This window comes from Heterodontus francisci, chromosome 1 (assembly GCF_036365525.1).
Source record: "Heterodontus francisci isolate sHetFra1 chromosome 1, sHetFra1.hap1, whole genome shotgun sequence".
Taxonomy (NCBI): domain Eukaryota; kingdom Metazoa; phylum Chordata; class Chondrichthyes; order Heterodontiformes; family Heterodontidae; genus Heterodontus; species Heterodontus francisci.
Window position 1 is genome coordinate 228,074,454 of NC_090371.1, and position 21,855 is coordinate 228,096,308.

Genomic DNA, 21,855 nt, shown 5'->3' on the forward strand with positions numbered 1-21,855 from the left:
TTATGCTCGGCTCCACTCTCGCTGTTTCCCACACGCTGAGTACGATCCAGGAAACTCTCATCTTCCCTGATCCTCTGCAGTGACTCCAGCTTCCCCATAAGCTCATAAATCCTGAGCTTGAGCTTAAGCAGCTAGATACACTTCCTATACAGATGGTTCCCTCAAGACACTGAAGTGTCCTGAAGTTCCCACATGGTGCAGGAGTTGCAAGCAACATGTCTCAGCTTCCCATCCATGATCTAAAAAAAATCTGTATTCCCTCTTTTAGAATCTAGTTAGTACTTTGTTTGAACTATTAATTTTGAAATGATAGAAGATAATCAAATTATTTACCTTTCTTATCTCCAGAGAAGAACCACGTTTCCAGGTACCATTCCAGTTATTGAATTCACTCATGGATATTGATGCCCTCATGACTAAATGGAGATGTAAGTTATACTTCAAACTTGATATATTTACATTAAACATGCGCAAACTTTTTTTGTTAATTTGAAATTTCTTCTTTTTTCCAAGACAACCATGTTTGTATGGTGCAAAGGATGATTGGAAGTAAAGCTGGCACTGGAGGATCATCTGGCTATCAATATTTATGCTCTACTTTGAGGTAGGATAAAAGGACAATCATTTCTTCAGGCTTTGCACTAGGCTTAACATAGAACATAGAACATTACAGCGCAGTACAGGCCCTTCGGCCCTCGATGTTGCGCCGACCTGTGAAACCATCTGACCTACACTATTCCATTTTCATCCATATGTCTATCCAATGACCACTTAATAGAACATAGAACTTCTGCCAAAGTTGGGAGAATTGTGGGAACAGTGGGAAATTAGGAGAACATTTGTGGAAATTTCTGGTGATTATTGGGGTTACATTTATTCCTTCCCTTGTATACTTAAGTAGTATTTCCCTTGAGTTTTCTCCTTCCCAGATCAAACAATATCCAGGCTTGGGCTGATAAGTGGCAAGTAACATTTGCTAGGCAATGACTATCTCAAACAAGAGAGAATCTAACCATCTCCCCTTGACATTCAATGGCATTACCATCACTGAATCCCCACGATCAACATCCTGGGGATTACCGTTGACCAAAAGTTTAACTGGTGTAGCCATATGAATACAGTGGCAACAAGAGCAGGTCACAGGCTAGGAATCCTGTCGCGAGTAACTCACCTCCTGACTCTCCAAAGCCTGTCGACCATCTACAAGGCACAAGTCAGGAGTGTGCTCCAACAACACTCAAGAAGCTCAACACCATCCAGGACAAAGCAGCCTGCCTGATTGGCACCACATCTACCACATTCAACATTCACTCCCTCCACCACCAACGCACAGTGGCAGCAGTGTATACCATCTACAAGATGCACTGCAGCTATGCACCAAGTCTCCTTGGAGAGCACCTTCCAAACCTGCAACCTCTACCACTTAGAAGGACAGGGGCAACAGATGCATGGAAACACCACCACCTGCAAGTTCCCCACCAAGCCACACGCTATCCTGACTTGGAACTGTATCGCCGTTCCTTCACTGTCGCTGGGTCAAAATCCTGGAACTCCCTTCCTAACAGCACTGTGGGTGTACCTAGCCCATACGGACTGCAGCAGTTCAAGAAGGCAGCTCACCACCACTTTCTCAAGGGCAATTCGGGATGGGCAATAAATGCTGGCCTAGCCAGAGACACCCACATCCCCATGAACGAATTAAAAAAAAAACCCTGAGGCTTTTCAGAGATCTTAAGCATTGTCAGGATCAGGACACGCAGATATAAGGCACTCCCCATTTTAAAGTCGTAAATTCTGTTCTTATATAATACTTTGACTTTATAAATTATATGTAGTTAAATAGAAAAAATAATATCAATTTGGGAAGCAAGTAGGTTAAGTTGGTTGGGAAAGTAGATGGTTTTCTCTGCAGTGCAAGCTGAAGAACTGGGAGATGCAAACCTGAAGCACGACAGCACATGATAGGCAGGAGGGTGCAATTACAGCCTATAAGATTACATATGCAGGGTGAAATTTTGCCTAAACTGGTCCACTCACAGCCAGGGTTGTGGGGAGTGGGTGAGGGGTGGAGTCTGGCAGCAGTATGGAATCCATTTGTTTCATCAGCAGACTTTGCGGTGGCTCTTTAACTCAGCCACAGCATTGGAATCCTACTTCCGGGTTTCCTGCTCAGTCACAGAGTGTGGGCATGATGACGACTGACACTATGTCAATAAAGGGTTTTTATTTAAAGGGCAGTGATCAGAATGGTTGCAGACAATCTTTACTGTGGAGGTCTGTGCAAGTAAAGAAATGGAAAGAAAACATGAGAAGGCTGCACACACCCCCGCTGCATCACCCCCTGGGTTCTTTGAATCTTTCCTCAAGGTCATGCTGGAAATAGTGAGGGCCCATAGGGACAAGCCACACTCACAGAACAGATGTGGTTGGAAATAGCCAAGGCTGTCAGCAGCAGGTGTGCGGTGCCGAGGATCTGGATACAGTGTCAAGAAAGGTTTCCTGGGTCAGGAAAGGTGTGTGTCCTTGGCGGAGGGTGCAGGACACTCCAAGCAATGCTCAACTGATATAGATGCTGAATCTCGGGGGCCATCCATGCATAGGGAACTTGTGGAGCAACAACAGGAAATGTGTGCCCTTCTGTCAGCATTTCCAGAGGCAGTGCGTGCCCTTAGAGAAAGATTGGAGGAGATAATCTCTAACATGAGTGCCATGATGTCTCAGACATTTGTGCTAATGTCCATCTCCATGGAAAGAGTGGCCACCTACGTGGAGCATCAGACACGGCAGGTCACTGGGTGCATTGCTGGCCCTCAGAAAGGCCTACACACTCTGCTACTTTATACAGGATGGAGGAAAGCCTCGTCTTGGTGGCTCAATGCCTCACTGAAATGCAGCTCTTGGCTAGCAAGGAAGCGTAGGTGGGCCATGAGGGAGGATGGAGAAAGTGCACATGGCAGCGGGGATTTTTCTGAAGTTACTCCCTTGTCCATACCCCCTTAGTCAGAGCCCCACATGCTGCCTCTGCCTCAATGATCGAATCTTCCCCTGCACAGAGGCAAGTGGCAATCTTTGGCGGTGCCTTCACAGGTTCCAAAACCCAGAGGACGTCTGCCACGGGCATCTCGTGTCAGAGTAGGGAATGAGCAGCATGTCTCCAGCTCTGCTGAAGCCACAGGAGCTGCACCATGTAAGAGCAATAGGAAGTGAATGAGAGATGTAATAGTCGCACAAGGGGTTTCAGTTGGGTGTACAGAGAAATGTTAATGGCATATGTTGATGTTATTTCAATGAATGAAACACTTTTGAACTCCTCATTCTCTTTGGCTCTACTTTGTTGCATCTTCCATTCTCTCTGGACAGTAGCCTTCAGGTGAATAGTATAATTAGGTTTGATGAGGATGAAAGTTGTGAATGTGACCATTGGATTTTTCACTGCTGGATGAATTAAACTGGGGGTTGATGGGGCGGTGGGGGACGCACAGGTTTATGATTGCACTGCCAGAAGGCCTCACACACTCAGGTTAGCTGAAGCATGCTTATATGAAACCGTCATGGGCTTCTCTGGCAGTCAGGTGAGCGGCTGCAGGCACCATGGCCGTGTTGGCTCCTCCTCCTCCTCCTCCTGCTCCTCAGCCTTCTCCGTGGAGGAGGATAACGAGCGGTCAGCAGCTTCCGCTTCTTGCAGCTTCTCTCTGCAACGCAATGTTGTGCAAGGCAGAGCAGACCACAACCATTCTGGAGACCCTTGATGGGGCATTCTGAAGGCTGCTCCCAGATCTGTCGAGGTATCTGAAGTGCACCTTGACCAAACCAGTGGCTAGCTGTGTTATCGCCCTCATGCTCATGTGGCTCCTGTTGTACTTTTCTCTGTATGACTGGTAGGGTTCCTGACAGGAGTCATTAGTCAAAGCCTCAGAGGGTAGCCCTTGTCTCCAAGGAGCCAGTTGCTGATGCTGTGTGGAGGAGAGAATACCTGTGGGAGATGTGACTGCTGCAGAATGAATGAATTATGGCAGCACCCAGGATCTCTCCTGCAAACATGCATGATAACCTTCCAGTGGTCACAAACTATCTGAACATTGAGGGAGTGGAATCTCCTGTGATTGATGAAGACTCCAGGCTGATCTGAGGGAGTGACTTCCTGGACCTGTGGGAACTCAGCCACTTCAGCGAAACCGACAGCCCTCTGTGTCAGACTGGTCTAATCTGTACGAAAGTGGACATAAGTGGCAGCCTTGGAAAACAAGTCATCAGTGACCTGGGAGATGTACTTATGGGAAGTAGATTGGGAGATCCTGGAAATGTCACCATCAGGTACTGGGCAGGGGCCAGAGTAGAAGATATTCAGGGCTGTGGTGACCTTCTCCGCAGTCACATGTCATTCCACAGGACAGAGGGAATGGGCACAGACTTCCAGCTTGAAGGAAGGTGAGACCCTCAATAAGAGGTATACAGACAGAGGTTCAGCTCTCTTGATATGTGTGAGCACCAGTGCCTCAGGAACCTCAGGCCTTTACGGCAGGTTGTCGCTGACATCTGCAGCTGCCTGGAGCAAGACCTCCTTCACTGTGGACCAGGTGGACATACAGAGCCAGTGGCCATTAAGATGGTTATCATAGGAGAGCATCCCCACCCTTCCACCACTCCCCAGTTCTCTGGCTCTTCCAAGAGTTCTGCACTCTTTTCTCCTGCAAGGAGAAAAAACAGAGAGTTCTAAGTGTGAGAAATGGATTGTGTAGAGAGGAGGGAAGGACAACATTTCTGGAGGGTGACTGTCAGATGTAGATGTGAGATGTACAAAGATGAGGGTCAGTGTTGACTGTCAGATGTGGATATGAGGAAATGCCTGGAGAGAGAGGAATGAGTAGCATTGGAGAGTGTTGTCCAGGGGGAGTATGGGACTTGGCATATCAAAGTTTTATACTGCTCACCTTTCCTGCTCTCCTAAAGTCTTTGAGTCTCTTGGTGCATTGACTCCAGGTTCAAGGGACCAGACTCCTGCTGCTCATTTCCTCGACTATTTCCATCCATAGCTTCTCAGTTGGAAAGGCTTGCCACTTCCTCACATCCTTGGGAAACATCGCCTCACCTCAGTCTCTCAGAGTCTGCAGCAGGACCTCCAAGTAAGAGTCAGAGATGCTATGTGCAGGTCTGTTACGTTAAGGTTCCGCCAATGAGTTCCTGCTGTGCTCTCACCTTGTTGACCCTGGCAGGTTCTGCACCTCTCGGGAAACCCGTGCACTGGCAGTTAAAGGCAAAATGCTGGGTTAAATTCACAATTAATTGCCTATTGAAATTACTTACCTTACAGCTCCATGTGGGTTTCCCACTCACCTACAAACCTCGCTGGGTTAAACCTGGAAGTGGGTGGGATCATGTCGTATTCCTGACATGACGGTACTTTTTGGGGTTTTAACCCCCTCCCCCCATGGCAGTTAAAAGTCTGCCCACAGTATCTATTATATATGCAGAATTTACAGAAAAACGTTGGCACAGGAGCCCCAATATATATGGGGAGGCAGGGAGGGAGACAGGGTGGTGGAAGTGGGGCAGTCGGGTGTTGCAGTTCTGCGGTTGTTCCTCAGGTACTGCCAAATTTAAAGGCAGGACCTGATAATTTTTGGGATATGTTCCCTGGTTATAGTCAGCCAGATTGAGAGGCTGGCCTTCAGCAGCAGGCTGCAGCTAGGGAGTGGATAGGAGGGAAGAAGAAATCATGGGTTGGGGTAAAATTGATGGTGAGACCTGGAGATACTGGGGAATCAGGGTAAAACATCATGGGGGACCCATGGAGGAGAATAGGGAGGAAGGCTATGGAGAAGATTGCAGGCCAGTAGGACATGGTGGGAGGGTGGGCTGCGATACCGTGTTTCAGGAAACAGTCACAGACCTTAGATTAATTACATTAAATTTAGTCCGTGGTCAGGGACAGAAGGGTGTGACTGCGAGTGAGGCAGAAATGGGGATCCAGAATTTAGCTTTGGAGGAGCCTCAGCCCGTGCCCTTATCCAATAGGTACGAGGTTCTTATTCCCGGTGTGGATGAGGGCAGAGGCTGCAGGGAGGATGAGTGAACTGACCACAGCACCGTGGTTCAGAGTACCATTCAAGCGGGGGGGAGAAAAGACAAATGTAGTCGTAATAGGGGATAGCATAGTTAGGGGAATAGATACTCTGCAGCAAAGACAGGGAGTCTTGAAGGCTGTGTTGCCTACCTGGTGCCAAGGTTAAGGACATCTCTTCTGGGCTGGAGAGGAACTTGGAGTGTGAGGGGATGGATCCAGTTGTCGTGGTCCATGTAGGTACCAACGACATAGGTAGGACTAAGAAAGAAGTTCTGCTGAGGAACTATGAGCAGCTCAGGACTAAATTAAAAAGCAGAACCTCAAAGATCATAATCTCCGAATTACGACATACGCCATGTGCAAATTGGCGTAGGGTAAATAAGATTAAAGGTAAATGCGTGGCTCAAAGATTGGTGTGGGAGAAATGGGTTTTGATTCATGGGGCACTGGCACCAATACTGGGGAAGCAGAGAGCTGTTCCGTTGGGACGGGCTCCATTTGAACCATGCTGGTACCAGTGTCCTGGCAAAACGTATAACTAAGGTTGTAGATAGGACTTTAAACTAATTAGTGGGTGAGAGGGTTCAATTGAAATGAAGTTTAAAATATCAAAAAGAAATGAGCGAGCAGAGGTGCAGGGTAGTGAAGAGGTGAATGGAAATCAAAGTGTGACAAGAAGGGGCAGAAAATATAAACAGAAGAGTGCAGTAGAAATTAGAACCAGAATGAGTAATAATGGCAAAAAGTCAAAGCTTAAGGCTCTATATCTGAATTGCGATTACGGAGACATGGTTGCAGTGTGACCAAGGATGGGAACTGAACATCCCGGTGTATTCAATATTTAGGAAGGACAGGCAAAAAGGGAAAGGAGATAGGGTAGTGTTGTTAGTAAAGGAGGAAATCAATGCAATAGTGAGGAAGGATATCGGTTCGGAAAATCATGATGTGGAATCTATGTGGGTGAAGCTAAGAAACACCAAGGGGCAGAAAATGTTGGTAGGGGTTGTCTGTAGGCCCCTAAACAGTAGTGGAGATGTAAGGGATGGCATTAAACAGGAAATTAGAGATGCATGCAATAAGGGTACAACTGTAATTATGGGTGACTTTAATCTACATATAGATTGGTCAAACCAAATTAGCAATGATACTGTGGAAGAGGATTTACTGGAGTGTGTACGTGGCAGTTTTTAGACCATACATTGAGGAACCAACTAGAGAACAGGCTATCCTAGACTTGGTATTGTGCAATGAGAAAGGATTAATTAACAATCTTGTTGTGCTGGATCACTTGGGGAGGAGCAACCATAACGTAATAGAATTCTTCATTAAGATGGAGAGTGAAGTAGTTGAATCCGAAACTAGGGTCCTAAATCTAAATAACGGAAACTACGAAGGTATGAGGCGCGAGTTGGCTATGGTAGATTGGGGAACTTTACTAAAAGGGTTGATGGTGGATAGGCAATAGATAATATAGAAAGAACGTGTGCATGAATCATAACAATTATTCATTCCTGTCTGGTGCAAAAATAAAACTGGAAAGCTGGCTCAACCGTGGCTCACAAAAGAAATTAGGGATAGTTTGATCCAAAGAGGAGGCATATAAAATTGCCAGAAAAAGCAGCAAGTCTGAGGTTTGGGAGCCGTTTAGAATTCAGCAAAGGAGGACAAAGAGGTTGATTAAGTGGGGGAAAATAGAGTACGAGAGTAAACTTGCAGGCAACATAAAAACTGACTGTAAAAGCTTCTATAAATATGTGAAGGGAAAAAGATTAGTGAAGACAAATGTAGTTCCCTTACAGTCAGAAATGGGGAAATTATAATGGGGAACAAAGAAATGGCAGAACAATTAAACACATACTTTGGTTCTGTCTTCACAAACGAGGACACAATTAAGCTCCCAGAAATGTTAGGGAACCAAGGGTCTAATGAGAGGGAGGAACTGAAGGAAATCAGTAGTCGTAAAAAAAAAGTGCTAGGGAAATTAATAGGGTTAAAGGCTGAGAAATCCCCAGGGCCTGATAATCTACATCCTGCAGTACTAAAGGAAGTGGCTCTGGAAATAGCAGATGCATTGATGGTCATCTTCCAAAATACTATAGACTCTGGAGCAGTTCCTACAGATTGGAGGGTGGCAAATGTAACCCCACTATTTAAAAAAGGAGGGAGAGAAAAAACAGGGAATTACAGACCAGTTAGACTTACATCAGTAGTGGGGAAATGCTAGAGTCTATTATAAAGGATGTGATAGCAAAACACCTGGAAAGCATAAACGGGATTGGACAAAGTCAGCATGGGTTTACAAAAGGGAAATCATGCTTAACAAATGTACTCGAGTTTTTTTGAGGATCAAGCTGGTAGAATAGATAAGGGAGAACCAATGGATGTGGTGTATTTGGATTTTCAGAAGGCTTTTTATAAGGTCCCACATAAGAGGTTAGTGTGCAAAATTAAAGCACATGGGATTGGGGGTATTATACTGGCATGAATTGAGAATTGGTTGACAGACTGGAAACAGAGAGTAGGAATAAACAGGTCTTTTTTTGGGTGGCAGGCAGTGCCTAGTGGGGTACCACAGGGATCAGTGCTTAGGCCCCAGCTATTCACAATATATATTAATGACTTGGGTGAGGGAACCAAATATAACATTTCCAAGTTTGCAGATGACACAAAGCTGGGGGGAAATGTGAGTTGTGAGGAGGATGCAAAGAGGCTCCAATGGGATTTGGACAAGTTGAGTGAGTGGGCAAATTCATGGCAGATGCAGTATAATGTGGATAAATGTGAGGTTATCCACTTTGATTGTAAAAACAGAAAGACAGATTATTATCTGAATGGTGATAGATTGGGAAAGGGGGAGGTGCAACGAGACCTGGGCGTCCTTGTACACCAGTCGCTGAATTCAAGCATTCAGCTGCAGCAAGTAATTAGGAAGGTGAATGGTATGTTGGCCTTCATTGCAAGAGGATTTGAGTACAGGAACAAGGATGTCTTACTGCAGTTATACAGGCCTGAGACCACATCTGGAGTATTGTGTGCAGTTTTGGTCTCCTTATCTAAGGAAGGATGTTCTTGCCATGGAGGGAATGCAAAGAAGATTTACTAGGCTGATTCCTGGGAGGCAGGATTGATGCATGAGGAGAGATTGAGTTGAGTAGGCCTATATTTACTAGAGTTTAGAAGAATGAGAGGGGATCTCATAGAAACCTATAAAATTCTAACAGGACTAGATAGGCTAGATGCAGGGAGGATGTTCCCGATGGCTGGAGAGTCAAGAACCAGGGGTCACAGTCTCAGCATACGGGGTATGCCATTTAGAATCGAGATGAGGAGAAATTTCTTCACTCAGAGGGTGGTGAACCTATGGAATTCTCTACCGCAGAAGGCAGTGGAGGCCAAGTCATTAAATATATTCAAGAAGGAGATAGATATATTTCTTAACGTCAAAGGGATCAAGGGATAGGGGGAGAAAGCGGGAACAGGGTACTGAATTAGACGATCAGCCATGATCTTTTTTGAATGTGTAGCAAGCCCGAAGGACCGAATGACCTTCCTCCTGCTCCTATTTTCTATGTTTCTATGAATGCACCCAGTATTTGTAACAAGATAGGTTAGTTGACAGCACAAATAGAAATTAATGAGTATGACTTGATAGCTTTACAGAGACATGGTTGCAGGGTGACCAAGACTGTGAACTCAATGTTCAAGGGTATTCGACGTTCTGGAAAATTAGGCAAAAAGGAAAAGTAGGTGGGGTAGCTTTGTTAATAAAGGTACCAGTGCGGTGGTGAGTAGGTGCAATAGATCGTGATGTGGAATCAGTTTGGGTGGAAATAAGGAATAGCAAGGGGAAAAAGTCATGGGTAGGAGTCATCTATAGGCTCCCGAAGAGTTGCCTTACTGTAGGACAAAGTATAAATTGGGAAATAATGGAGGCATGTAAGAAGGGTGCTGCAATTGTCATCATTGATTTTAATCTGCATATTGACTGGACAAATCAGATTGGCAGAGGTAACATGGAGACTAATTTGTAGAGTGCATCAGTGATTGTTACTTAAAGCAATATGTTGCAGAAACTATTTGATAGAGGTATATAAAATTATGAGAGGCATAGATAGGGTAGATAGCCAGAGTCTGTTTCTCATGGTAGGGATGACTAAAACTAGAGGGCATAGATTTAAGGGGAGAGGGAGGAGGTTTAAAGGGGATCAAAGGGGTACATTTTTCACACAAGGAATAGTGGGTATCTGGAATGAACTGCCAGAGGAGGTGTTAGAGGCAGGAACAATAGCAACATTTAAGAGGCACCTGGACAGGTACTTGAATGAGAAAGGCATAGAGGGATATGGTATTAATGCAGGCAGGTGGGATTAGTATAGACAGGCATTATGGTCGGCATGGACTCGGTGGGCCGAAGGGCCTGTTTCTATGCTGTACGACTCTATGATTCTATAACCTACCAGGGAACAGGCTATTTTAGATCTAGTAATGTGTAATGAGGTAGAATTAATAAGAGATATTGTAGTTAAGGATCTCTAGGGGGTAGCAATCACAACATGGTAGAATTTCAAATTCAGTTTGAGGGCGAGCAACCCGGGTCTCAAACCAGTGTCCTCAACTTAAACAAGGGCATTTACAGAGGTATGAAGAAAGAGTTGCCTAAAGTGGGCTGGGAAATTAGACTAAGGGGAAGGTCAGTGGATGAGCAGTGGCACACATTTAAGCAGATATTTCAGAATGCTCAGCAAATATTTATCCCGGTGAAAAAGGACTCGATGAGAAGGATGAACCACCTGTGGTTAACAAAGGCAGTCAAGGAGAGTATCCACTAAAAAACTAAAGCTTACAAAGTGGTGAAAAGGCGGCACAGTGGTGCAGTGGTTAGCACCGCAGCCTCACAGCTCCAGCGACTCGGGTTCAATTCTGGGTACTGCCTGTGTGGAGTTTGCAAGTTCTCCCTGTGTCTGCGTGGGTTTCCTCCGGGTGCTCCGGTTTCCTCCCACATGCCAAAAGACTTGCAGGTTGATAGGTTAATTGGCCATTATAAATTGCCCCTAGTATAGGTAGGTGGTAGGGAAATATAGGGACAGGTGGGGATGTGGTAGGAATATGGGATTAATGTAGGATTAGTATAAATGGGTGGTTGGTGGTCAGCACAGACTCGGTGGGCCGAAGGGCCTGTTTCAGTGCTGTATCTCTAAACTAAACTAGTGGTAGGCCAGGAGATTGGGATTTTTTAGAAACCAGCAGCGGATGACTAAAAAGTTAAGAAAGAGGGAGAAAATTGATTATGAAATTAAATTGGCAAGAAATATAAAAACAAACATCAACGAGCTTCTATGGGTATATAAAAAGGAGAGTAGCTAAAGTGAGCATGGGACCCTTGGAGGATGTGACTGGAGAACTGATAATGGGGAACAGTGAAATGTCGGATAATTTAAACCAATATTTTGCATCGGCCTTCACGGTGGAAGACACTATAAACATCCCACAGATATCAGATAAGCAACGAACTAATGGAAGGAAAGATCTTGTAACAGTCTCTATCACAAGGGACAAAGTATTTGACAAACTAATGAGACTAAAGGCAGACAAGTCCCCAGGACCTGATGGCCTACATCCAAGGGTTTTAAAGGAAGTGGCTGCAGAGATAGTGGAGGCATTGGTCGAAATATTCCAGAACTCACTGGATTCCAAGAGATTGGAAAACCGCTAATGCGATGCCCCTGTTCAAGAAGTGGGGGAGACAAAAAGCTGGAAACTATAGGCCAGTCAACCTAACATCGGTCATTGGGAAAATGCTAAAGTTCATTATTAAGGAAAGCAGGACATTTAGAAAAGATTAACGCAATCAAACAGAGTCAACATGGTTTTGTGAAAGGGAAATCATGTTTGACAAATTTTCCAGCATTCTTTGAGGATATAGCAAGTAGATTTGATAAAGGGGAACTGGTAGATGTAGTGTATTTAGTTTTCCAGAAGGCATTCAATAAGGTGCCACATAAAAGATTATTGCACAAGATAGGAGCTCACGGTAATGGGGGTAATGTATTAGCATGGTTTGAGGATTGGTTGAATCACAGAAGACAGAGAGTCGGGATTAATAGGTCTTTTTCAGGTTGGAAAGACTTAACTAGTGGAGTGCCACAAGGATCAGTCCTAGGGCCTCAATTATTTACTTTCTAAATTAATAACTTGCAGGAGGGGACAGAGTATCCAAATTTGCTGATATAAAAATAAGTGGGAGGGCATGTTGTGATGAGAACATAAGGAATCTGCAAGGGGTGATAGATAGGTTGAGTGAGTGGGCAAAAACTTAGCAGATGGAGTTTAATGTAGGAAAGTGTGAGGTCATGCACTTTGGTAGGAAGAATCAAAAGGATTATTTAAATGGAGAGTGACTTCAAAAAAGTGCAACACAGAGGGATCTGGGTGTTCTTGTGCATGAAACACAAAACGTTAGCATGCAGGTGCAGCAAGTAATTAAGAAAGCAAATGGAATTTTGGCCTTTATTGCTAGGGGGGTTGGAGTTTAAAAACTGTACAGGGTATTGGTGAGGCAGCACCTGGAGTATTGTGTACAGTTTTGGTCCCTGTATTTAAGAAAGGATATATTGGCATTGGAGGCAGTTCAAAAGAGATTCACTAGGATGATTCCTGGGATGACGGGGTTGACTTATCAAGAATGGCTAAACAGGTTAGGGCTTTATTCATTAGAGTTCAGAAGAATGAGGGGTGACCTTATTGAAACGTTCAAGATTCTGAGGGGGCTTGACAGGGTAGATGTTGAGAAGATGTTCCCACTAGTGGGGGAATCTTGAACTAGGGGACATAGTTACAGAATAAGGGGACACTCATTTAAAACTGAGATGCGAAGGAATTTCTTCGCTCAAAGAGTAGTGAATGTCTGGAATTCTCTACCCCAGAGATTTGTGGAGGCTAGATCACTGAGGAGGTGGATAGATTTTTGAAATATCAGGGAGTTGTGGGCTATGAGGAAGTGGCACGAAAGAGGAGTTGAGGTCTGGGGCAGATCAGCCATGATCCTATTGAATGGCGGGGCAGGTTTGAGGGTCCGAATGGCCGACTCCTGTTCCTATTTCTTATGTTCTTATGACAGAGAGGAGAGATCACAGGCTGGGGAGCACATCAGGGAGCAGAGAGGGGGTCTGATAATGGAGTGCTTAACAAGGTACCTTGGGGGGCTGGGGGAAGCACTCCTGCTCCTCCTGGTCAACAGGCAGAGCTGGAAAGTTACTTGACTGTTCCATCCAGCAACTCTCGCTTTCCTTCAGCTGCTGGGTTTCCCAAGGCCCTGGAAACCCGAACAGCCAGTGTTAAAGCTAGAACACAGATAAACTCTTTGGAACGCTACCACATTACAATATTTAAATGAGGAACCTGCCTCCTGAGAGCGGGTCCATCACTCATCTCCCCCACAGCCCCTCCCCACCTGCTGTCCCATCACTGTTAAGACAGGAAGTGAGCCGTGTGGGGTTTGCCTTTGAAAGATTTTACATTTTAACACTTGACCCAAATGTACCTTTTGAGTGCCAAAATCATCCCCAAAGTGTCACAAAACATGACAAGAAAGACATTTTTGAAGACAGAGGGCTGAATTTTAAGGAGCCCTCATCATTGGGATCCGGGACGTGGGATGCCTGAAGATGGCTCCGGATGAGACTCACCTTGGACCTTGATGCCGGCAGGGCCCGGCCCAATCCTCCTGGTGGTGGCGAGGCACTGTGGCGGCCTCCCCACTGCAAGGTGATGGGATCACAATTTGAATATTAAAATCAATAAAATGAATAATGAAATATGTCACTAAAAACAGAGATAACTTAGATGAACAGCTGGTTTATTAAAGGTAACTTGCAATGTTTCATTGTTGGGAATATGGAACAGATACCTTTTGGAAATTACAGAATGGTTACAGTGCAGAAGGCGGCCATTTGGTCTACCGTGTCTGCACCAGCTCTCCGAAACAACAATTCACCTAGTGCCATTCCCCTGCCTTCTCCCAGTAACCCTGCACATTCTTCCTTTTCATATAACTGTATAATTCCCTTTTGAATGTTTCAGTTGAACCTGCCTCAACCACACTCTCAGGCAGTGCATTCCAGACCTTAACCACTTGCGTGAAAAAGTTTTTTCTCATGTCACTTTTGTTTCTCATACCTAATATTTTAAATCTGTGCCCTCTCGTTCTCGATCCTTTCATGAGTGGGTATAGTTTCTCTCTGTCTACTCTGTCCACACCCTTCATGATTTTGAATACCTCTATCAAATCACCTCTCAGTCTTCTCTTCTCTAAGGAAAATAGTCCCAACTTCTGCAATCTGTCTTCAGAACTGAAGTTCCTCATCCCTGGAACCATTCTCATAAATCTCTTCTGCACTCTCTCCAATGCCCTCACATCTTTTTTAAAGTGTGGCACCCAGAACTGGATGCAATATTCCAGCTGAGGACGAACTAGTGCCTTACATAAGTTCAACATAACTTCCCTGCTCTTGTACTCTACGCCCCTATTAATAAAGCCCAGGATACTGTATGCTTTGTTAAGTGGTCTCTCCATCTGTCCTGCCACCTTCAATGACTTATGCGCATATACACCCTGGTCCCTCTGCTCCTGCACCCCATTTAGAATTCTACCCTTTATTTTTTTATTGTCTCTCCTTATTCTTCCTACCAAAATGAACCACTTCATATTTCTCTGCATTGAACTTCATCTGCCACCTGTCTGCCCATTCCACCAACTTGTTTATGTGATTTTGCAGTTCTACACCATCCTCCTCACAGTTCACAATGCTTCCCAGTTTCGTATCATCTGCAAACTTTGAAATTGTGCCTTGTACAACAAGGTCTAGGTCATTAATATATATCAGGAAAAGCAAGGGTCCCAATGCTGACCCCTGGGAAACACCACTACAAACCTTCCTCCAGCCCGAAAAACATCCACTAACCACTGCTCTTTGTTTCCTGTCACTCAGCCAATTCCATATCCATGTTGCTGCCGCCCTTTTATCCATGAGCTATAACTCTTTTGTGGCACTGTATCAAACGCCTTTTGAAAGTCCATGCACACCACACCAACTGCACTGTCTTCATCAATCCTCTCTGTTACCTCCTCAAAAAACTCCAACAAGCTAGTCAAACATGATGTTCCCTTACCAAATCCATGCTGGCTTTCTTTAATTAACCTTCATGTGACTATTAATTTTGTCCCAAATTATTCTTTCTAGATGTTTCCCCATCACTGAATTTAAACTGACTGGCCTATTGTATTTGGAAGTCTCCCTCAAGACAGTGTTTCATTGAGGGGAATTTCCTTAAAATATACACTGTAAGGACGCTGTTATATTTTAGGTCTTGCGCATTCAGATTCCGTGGTGTCAGTCGTTTACTGAAGTGGTCTGATTGCCTGTATTTACGAGAGTTGATGGGCACTTGTAAGCTGTGGCAAAACATGCAGAACTTACCAATTAACATAACTTTTATATGCATACTAAAAAAAAAAGACATGATAACATACTTTGAAGGGGCCTTGACTTAATGTAAAAATACAATCTCTGACCAGGGCATAAGTTCCCTCCTTGCAGTCTGATACCTTTTTGGTGTCCATTCGGATTTTTAAATGTGCCTCTGCTTGTCCCATTGAAATCAAAAGTGAACACAGGTGAACTAGACTTTTCCAAAAATGCAGACATAGTTAACAAATCGCTGATAGATCTGTCTCCTAAAAAATGCACTATTTGTTTGCTCACAGAATCACAACACAGTATGGGCTATCCTGAAATGCTAATGCCTTTCAGGCAGCTTTTGCTCAGAACACATATTGAAATAGGGCTACGCCCTCCTCTTTTCTGGGAGGATGTTAGCCAAAGAAGGCTGATAATGCAGTATGGATTTCTCATTGGGGAATCATTCTTCACAATTACCTGAAAACTTAAATTTCTGAGGAGAACCAAATTCCACTGAGGAAATTTGTTAAAAAAAGGACTGAGGGAAAAAAATATTGAAAAGTCACAAGGAGTGTGCACAGTGATTTTCCAAATTGACTTCTCAGTTGTAAAGTTCCAGTAACCTGATATCATTTTGTTGTCAGATTGTTATGATGTTCGTGATTTTATGTTGTACTTGAACGGATATGGTGGACAACTGGTTTAGCCATTCACTGACAGATCTGGCTGGACCATATAAAGTGTAATGAGCTCTTTTATGTTGTCTGATGCAACATAAATGAAATGGGAGGAGTCCAGTTATGTTGAAGATCTCTAACAGGTTTATTAAACAGCTAACTATTATATACAGTACAGAGATAACTATTTACAGAACATGCCTCTAGGTGCTACAAGTCACATGACTGCATCCTGGTACCTGCCTCATTAGCATATTAAAATCTTAAAGGGACATCACTCTTAAAGGCAATTGTACAACATAAAGCACTATTGGGTCCTGCTCGCGTCTGCTCAAACTGCTCACTATTCCAGGATCATCCTGTAATGCTAAGGCAACCCTCAGCTTCTTTTTTCTACTGCAAATTATCTTCTTAAACCCCACTCCTTTGTCTCCTCCACCCTCACCTCAAACAATAAGCGGGAGTTGCTCATGGACTTCTTCGTCACTAAGAACGAGACCATCCGATCATCCAATGCCTCTGCCACTACCCTCCCTTCCACGAGCTCACTGGGCCGTACATCCTCTAAAGCTTCCCCCCCCCCCACCTAGCTTTCTCTCCTGTCTTCGTTCATGCTCTCTCTCTCAGCTCATCTTGCCCATGAGTCCCACTTCCTGCTCTCTCGACCCTATTCCCACTAATCTACTGACCACCCAACTTCTCTTCTTGGGGTTCTCATATTAGTTGACATTGTTGACAGTTCATCTCCTCATGCCCTGCCATCATTAGCTATCTCCAAAAAAATCCCTGACCCCTCCGTCCCTGCAAACTACCACCTCATGTCCAATCTCTCTTTCCTCTCCAAAGTCCTTCAACGTGTTATCGCCTCCCAAGTTTGTACTCATCTTTCCCAGAACTCCATGTTTGAATCCCTCCAATGAGTGGCAAATGATTCTTATCAAGGGCACAACTGACATACTGGGCTGGATTTTGTTCTCCCCAGGCATCGGGTTCCGTGGCGGGGTAGGCCTGAAAATGGCTTAGGATGAGGCCCACCATGGACCTCGACGCCGGAGAAACCCGGCCTAATCCTCCTGCCTCCGTGGCAGTCGGGACCACAATTAACATACACAAATCAATAAAACGAATACATTTAAATAGATTTACCTTCGATCTTGAGGGCTCGACACGATCTTCGGCGGGGCGGCTGGCACTCCTGCGCCTTCAGATCCCCTTCCGGGAAAACACAGCACAACACTGGTGGAGAGGGGAAGGAGGTAAGTTTGTCAGTGTGGGAGGGAGGGGAGGGCGGGGTAAAAAAAGCAGTTGAGGCCAAATCATTAAATATATTCAAGAAAGAGTTAGATATAGTTCTTAGGGCGAAAGGGATCAAGGGATACAGGGAGAAAGTGGGAATAGGGTATTGAGTTTGGATGAAATGCCATGATTTATTGAATGGTGGTGCAGGCTCGAAGGGCCGAATGACTTACTCCTGCTCCAATTTTTCTGTGTTTCTATATTTTAAATGTAATGGTGTAGGGGATGGTGGAAAGGGTTGAACCCTAATCTTTATGCAGTTTGAGGGAGGAAGGCCAGATGTAAAGGGGCGTTATAAATGTTTTATTTAATTTTGGGGGCTTCTTTAAAAATTTAAATATGGCAGCAGGACAAGCCGCCCTTTAAAAATGGCAGCTGACACCATTGCCGGAGATGGACAGCCTGCCCCCTCCACATGATTGGCCGGGGGGGGAGCCGCCCCTGCTATTTAGAGCCGCCGCGCAGAAGATTGTGGCTGGCTCTTTAGGGTGCGGCCCATGCAGGCGGGCCTCCATTTTGAGCTCACCACCAATCCAGCCCACTATGTGACTGTGACAAAGACTGTGTCTTTATTGAACTGTCTGCAGCCTTTGACACACCATTCTCCTCCAGTGCCTCCCCATTGTCGTTCAGCTGGGTAGGACATAGTTACCTCTGCTGTTCCCCGTGGATCTATCCTTGGCCCCCTCCTATATCCCATCTACATGCAGCCCCTTGGTGACATCCTCCGCAAACACTAGGTCAGTTTCCACATGTACACTGATGACACCCAGCTTTAGCTCATCACCACCTCTCTCAACCCCTCCACTGTCTCTAAATTTTTAGACTGCTTGTCTGACATCCAGTCCTGGATGAGCAGAAATTTACTCCAATTAAATATTGGGAAGACTGAAGACATTGTCTTCGGTCCCCGTCACAAACCTGCCAGCGACTCCATCCCTCTCCCCGGGAGCTGTCTGTGGCTGAACCAGACTGTTGACAATCTTGGTGTCATATTTGACTCCGAGATGAGCTGTCAACCACATAGTCGTGCTATTATGACCAGGTGAGAAAGGTGTCTCGGCGTTTGTTACTGTCTTCACCTGGTCTTATTGTAACAGGGTTTAATTTTAAACACACTGTGTTTTGAGCTCCCCCTTTGTGAATTCTTGTTCACAGCTTTCCAATTATAAGGCAAAGAAATGAGCACAAATGGGTTTCTTTGGTTTAAAGAAGAAAAGTGAAATTTATTAAACTTACTTAAACTCTAATGCGGTTCACCTACGGATATACGACGCACCCACACGAGCATGCACACGCGATATACACATGCGGATAGGACAGAAAAGCAAAGAAAAGATAAAGTGGAACAGTTTGAGGCAATATCTTGTTCCTGTGCTTTGCTCACGGTATAGTCCTTTTGTAGGTAATTTTTGCGTTTTGTTGGGGTCCAGTATTCTGCTTAAGCCTTGCTCACGTAGGAAACTTTTCTCTCCTTGAGGTTCACGTGTCTTCACAAGGTTCAGTTCCCTGAGAGATGAACAGGCAGACAGGAAAGGAGGTAATCCTTGCTTCATTTACAGGAGCACACGACATTCTGAGTTCAAATTCTGTATTTCCAGTTTAAAACTCCCCTAATTGGCCAGCAGGTGGTCATGTGACCGACTGGTTTGACCAGGTCTCTTCTGTGTATTGGGGCAGGGACTGGTCCCTTTGTTTCAACACTGTCTGGTACTATGCAAATGTCCTTCCAGCCTGGGGCTTGCAATTTTACGTTTTAATGTTCATGTGGCGCAATGTTCATGTGCCTCAGTCTTGCCAGGTGTTGGGGGGGTGGTGGTGGGGGGGTGGTTTGCCTGACACCTTCACACCTAGGAGAATGAAATGCGATTTGAAGAAAAACGTCGCACTTCTTTACAGAGTTTGAGAGAAATGTAAGATACAGAAAGAAAACCATGCATCACTCTCATTCATTTCCATTCATTCACTAATCTTAAAGCTTATTAAAACTCATCTGTTCTGAGTGCCAGGGCTGCTTTAATTTTCACTGTTTTTCTCAGGAGGGTTAGTATGGGACATGTCTAACCTGAACTCTGAGTCATGCAAAGACATTTCACTTCAGGGGATGGGTGGTTCCCTTTTCATCTGACAGTGGGGGAGGATTCTTTGTTACTCTTCCCTTTGTTCTCTGGGACACTCCTACCTGCAGGTATTTGTGCAGAATTAACTGTATTCTCCTGTGACACTTCGTCCAGGTGAGGCATCATCCTCATGGTTTCTCTGCCCCCTAGAGGTCTCTCTTTTTCTCTGCAGCTTCCTGCAAATGCTGTTAGCAACTCTGGGGGAGGGTGCTTCTAGAGTCTGCATTTACATACGAGGATGTGGGGTTTAACTTTTCACATTTTTCAGGGTTGGTTGACTGGGTTTTCATCCAGGATTTTTCCTGGACTTCCTTGAACCTGCCCTTTTGGTCATAGAGTCATAGAATTATACAGCACAGAATCAAGCCCTTCAGTCCATCATGTCTGTGCCAGCCATCAAGCACCTATCTATTCTAATCCCATTTTCCAGCACTTGACCTGTAGCCTGGGATAATGTGCTCATTTAAATACTTCTTAAATGTTGTGAGGGTTTCTGCCGCAACCACCACTTCCGGCAGTGTGCTCCAGATTCCAACCACCCTCTGGGTGAAAAAATGTTCCTCAAATCCCCTCTAGACTTCCTGTCCCTTACCTTAAATCTATACGCCTCCGCGAAGAGAAAAGTTTCTTCCTACCTACCCTATCTATGCCCCTCATAATTTTGTATACCTCAATCAGCCCCCCATCCCCCCCCAGCCTTCTCTGCTCTAAGGAAAACAACCCTAGCCTATCCAGTCTCTCTTCATAGCTGAAATGCTCCATCCCAGGCAACATCTTGGTGAATCTCCTCTGCACCCTCTCCAGTGCAAACACATCCTTCCTATAGTGTGGCGAACAGAACTGTACACAGTACTCCAGCTGTGACCTAACTAGCGTTTTATACAGCTCCATCATAACCTCCCTGCTCTTATAGTCTATGCCTTGGCTAATAAAGGCAAGTATCCCACATGCCTTCCAAACTGTATCTACCTGTGATGCTGCCTTTAGTGATCTATGGACAAGTACACCAAGGACCCTCTGGCCCTCTGTACTTCCTAGGGTCCTACCATCCATTTTATATTCCCTTACCTTGTTAGTCCTCCCAAAATGAATCATCTCACACTTCTCAGGATTAAATTCCATTTGCCACTGCTCCGCCCATTTTACCAGCCCATCTATATAATCCTGTAATCTTATGCTTTCCTCCTCACTATTTACGACGTCAACAATTTTCGTGTCATCTGCGAACTTACTGATCATATCTCCTGTATTCACATCTAAATAATTAATGTACACAACAAACAGCAAGGGTCCCAGCACCGATCCCTGCAGTACACCACTGGTCACAGGCTTCCAATTTCAAAAACAACCCTCGACCATCACCCTCTGTCTCCTGCCATGAAGCCAATTTTGGATCCAATTTGCCAAATTGCCCTGGATCCCATGGGCTCTTACTTTCTTGACCAATCTCCCATGCGGGATCTTATCAAAAGCCTTACTGAAGTCCATGTAGACTACATCAACTGCTTTACCCTCATCTACACACCTAGTCACCTCCTCAAATTTGTTAGACATGATCTTCCCCTGACAAAGCCATGCTGACTATTCCTGATTAATCTCTGCCACTCCAAGTGATTAATCCTGTCTCAGAATTTTTTCCAATAGTTTCCCTACCACTGATGTTAGACTCACTGGCCTGTAATTACCTGGTTTATCCCTACTACCCTTCTTGAATAATGGTACCACATTGGCTGTCCTCCAGTCCTCTGGTACCTCTCCTGTGGCCAGAGAGGATTTGAACATTTGTGTCCGAGCCCCTGCAATCTCCTCCCTTGCCTCACATAGCAGCCTAAGATTCATCTCATCTGGGGCTGGGGATTTATCCACTTTTAAGCCCACTAAAACCGCTAATACCTCCCCTTTTCAATGCTAATTTGTTCAATATATCACAATCCCCCTCCCTGATCTCTACACCTACATCGTCCTTCTCCATAGTGAACACAAATTAAAAGTTGGCATTTAAAACCTCACCTACGTCCTCCGGCTCCAAACACAGATTGCCACTTTGGACCCTAATGGGCCCTACTCTTTTCCTGGTTATCCTGTTGCCCTTAATATACTTATCAAACACCTTGCGATTTTCCTTTATCTTACCGACCGTGTTTTTTTCATGTCCCCTCTTCGCTCTCGTAATTCCTTTTTTGAACCCCCCCCACCCCCCACCCCGTACACTTTCTATACTCCTCTGGGGCCTCCGCTGT

The 21,855-nt window shown here is 44.9% G+C and overlaps 1 protein-coding gene across 1 annotated transcript in view; it reads left to right on the forward strand.

Moving 5' to 3' along the window:
• LOC137375211 (tryptophan 2,3-dioxygenase-like) overlaps positions 1 to 21,855 on the forward strand; it is a 135,932-nt gene that overhangs the window by 101,277 nt on the left and 12,800 nt on the right. Inside the window, exons 10-11 of the mRNA XM_068042023.1 lie at positions 349 to 428; positions 514 to 604. Of these exons, the coding sequence (XP_067898124.1) occupies positions 349 to 428; positions 514 to 604 (171 nt within the window). The remainder of the gene's footprint in view (positions 1 to 348; positions 429 to 513; positions 605 to 21,855) is intronic.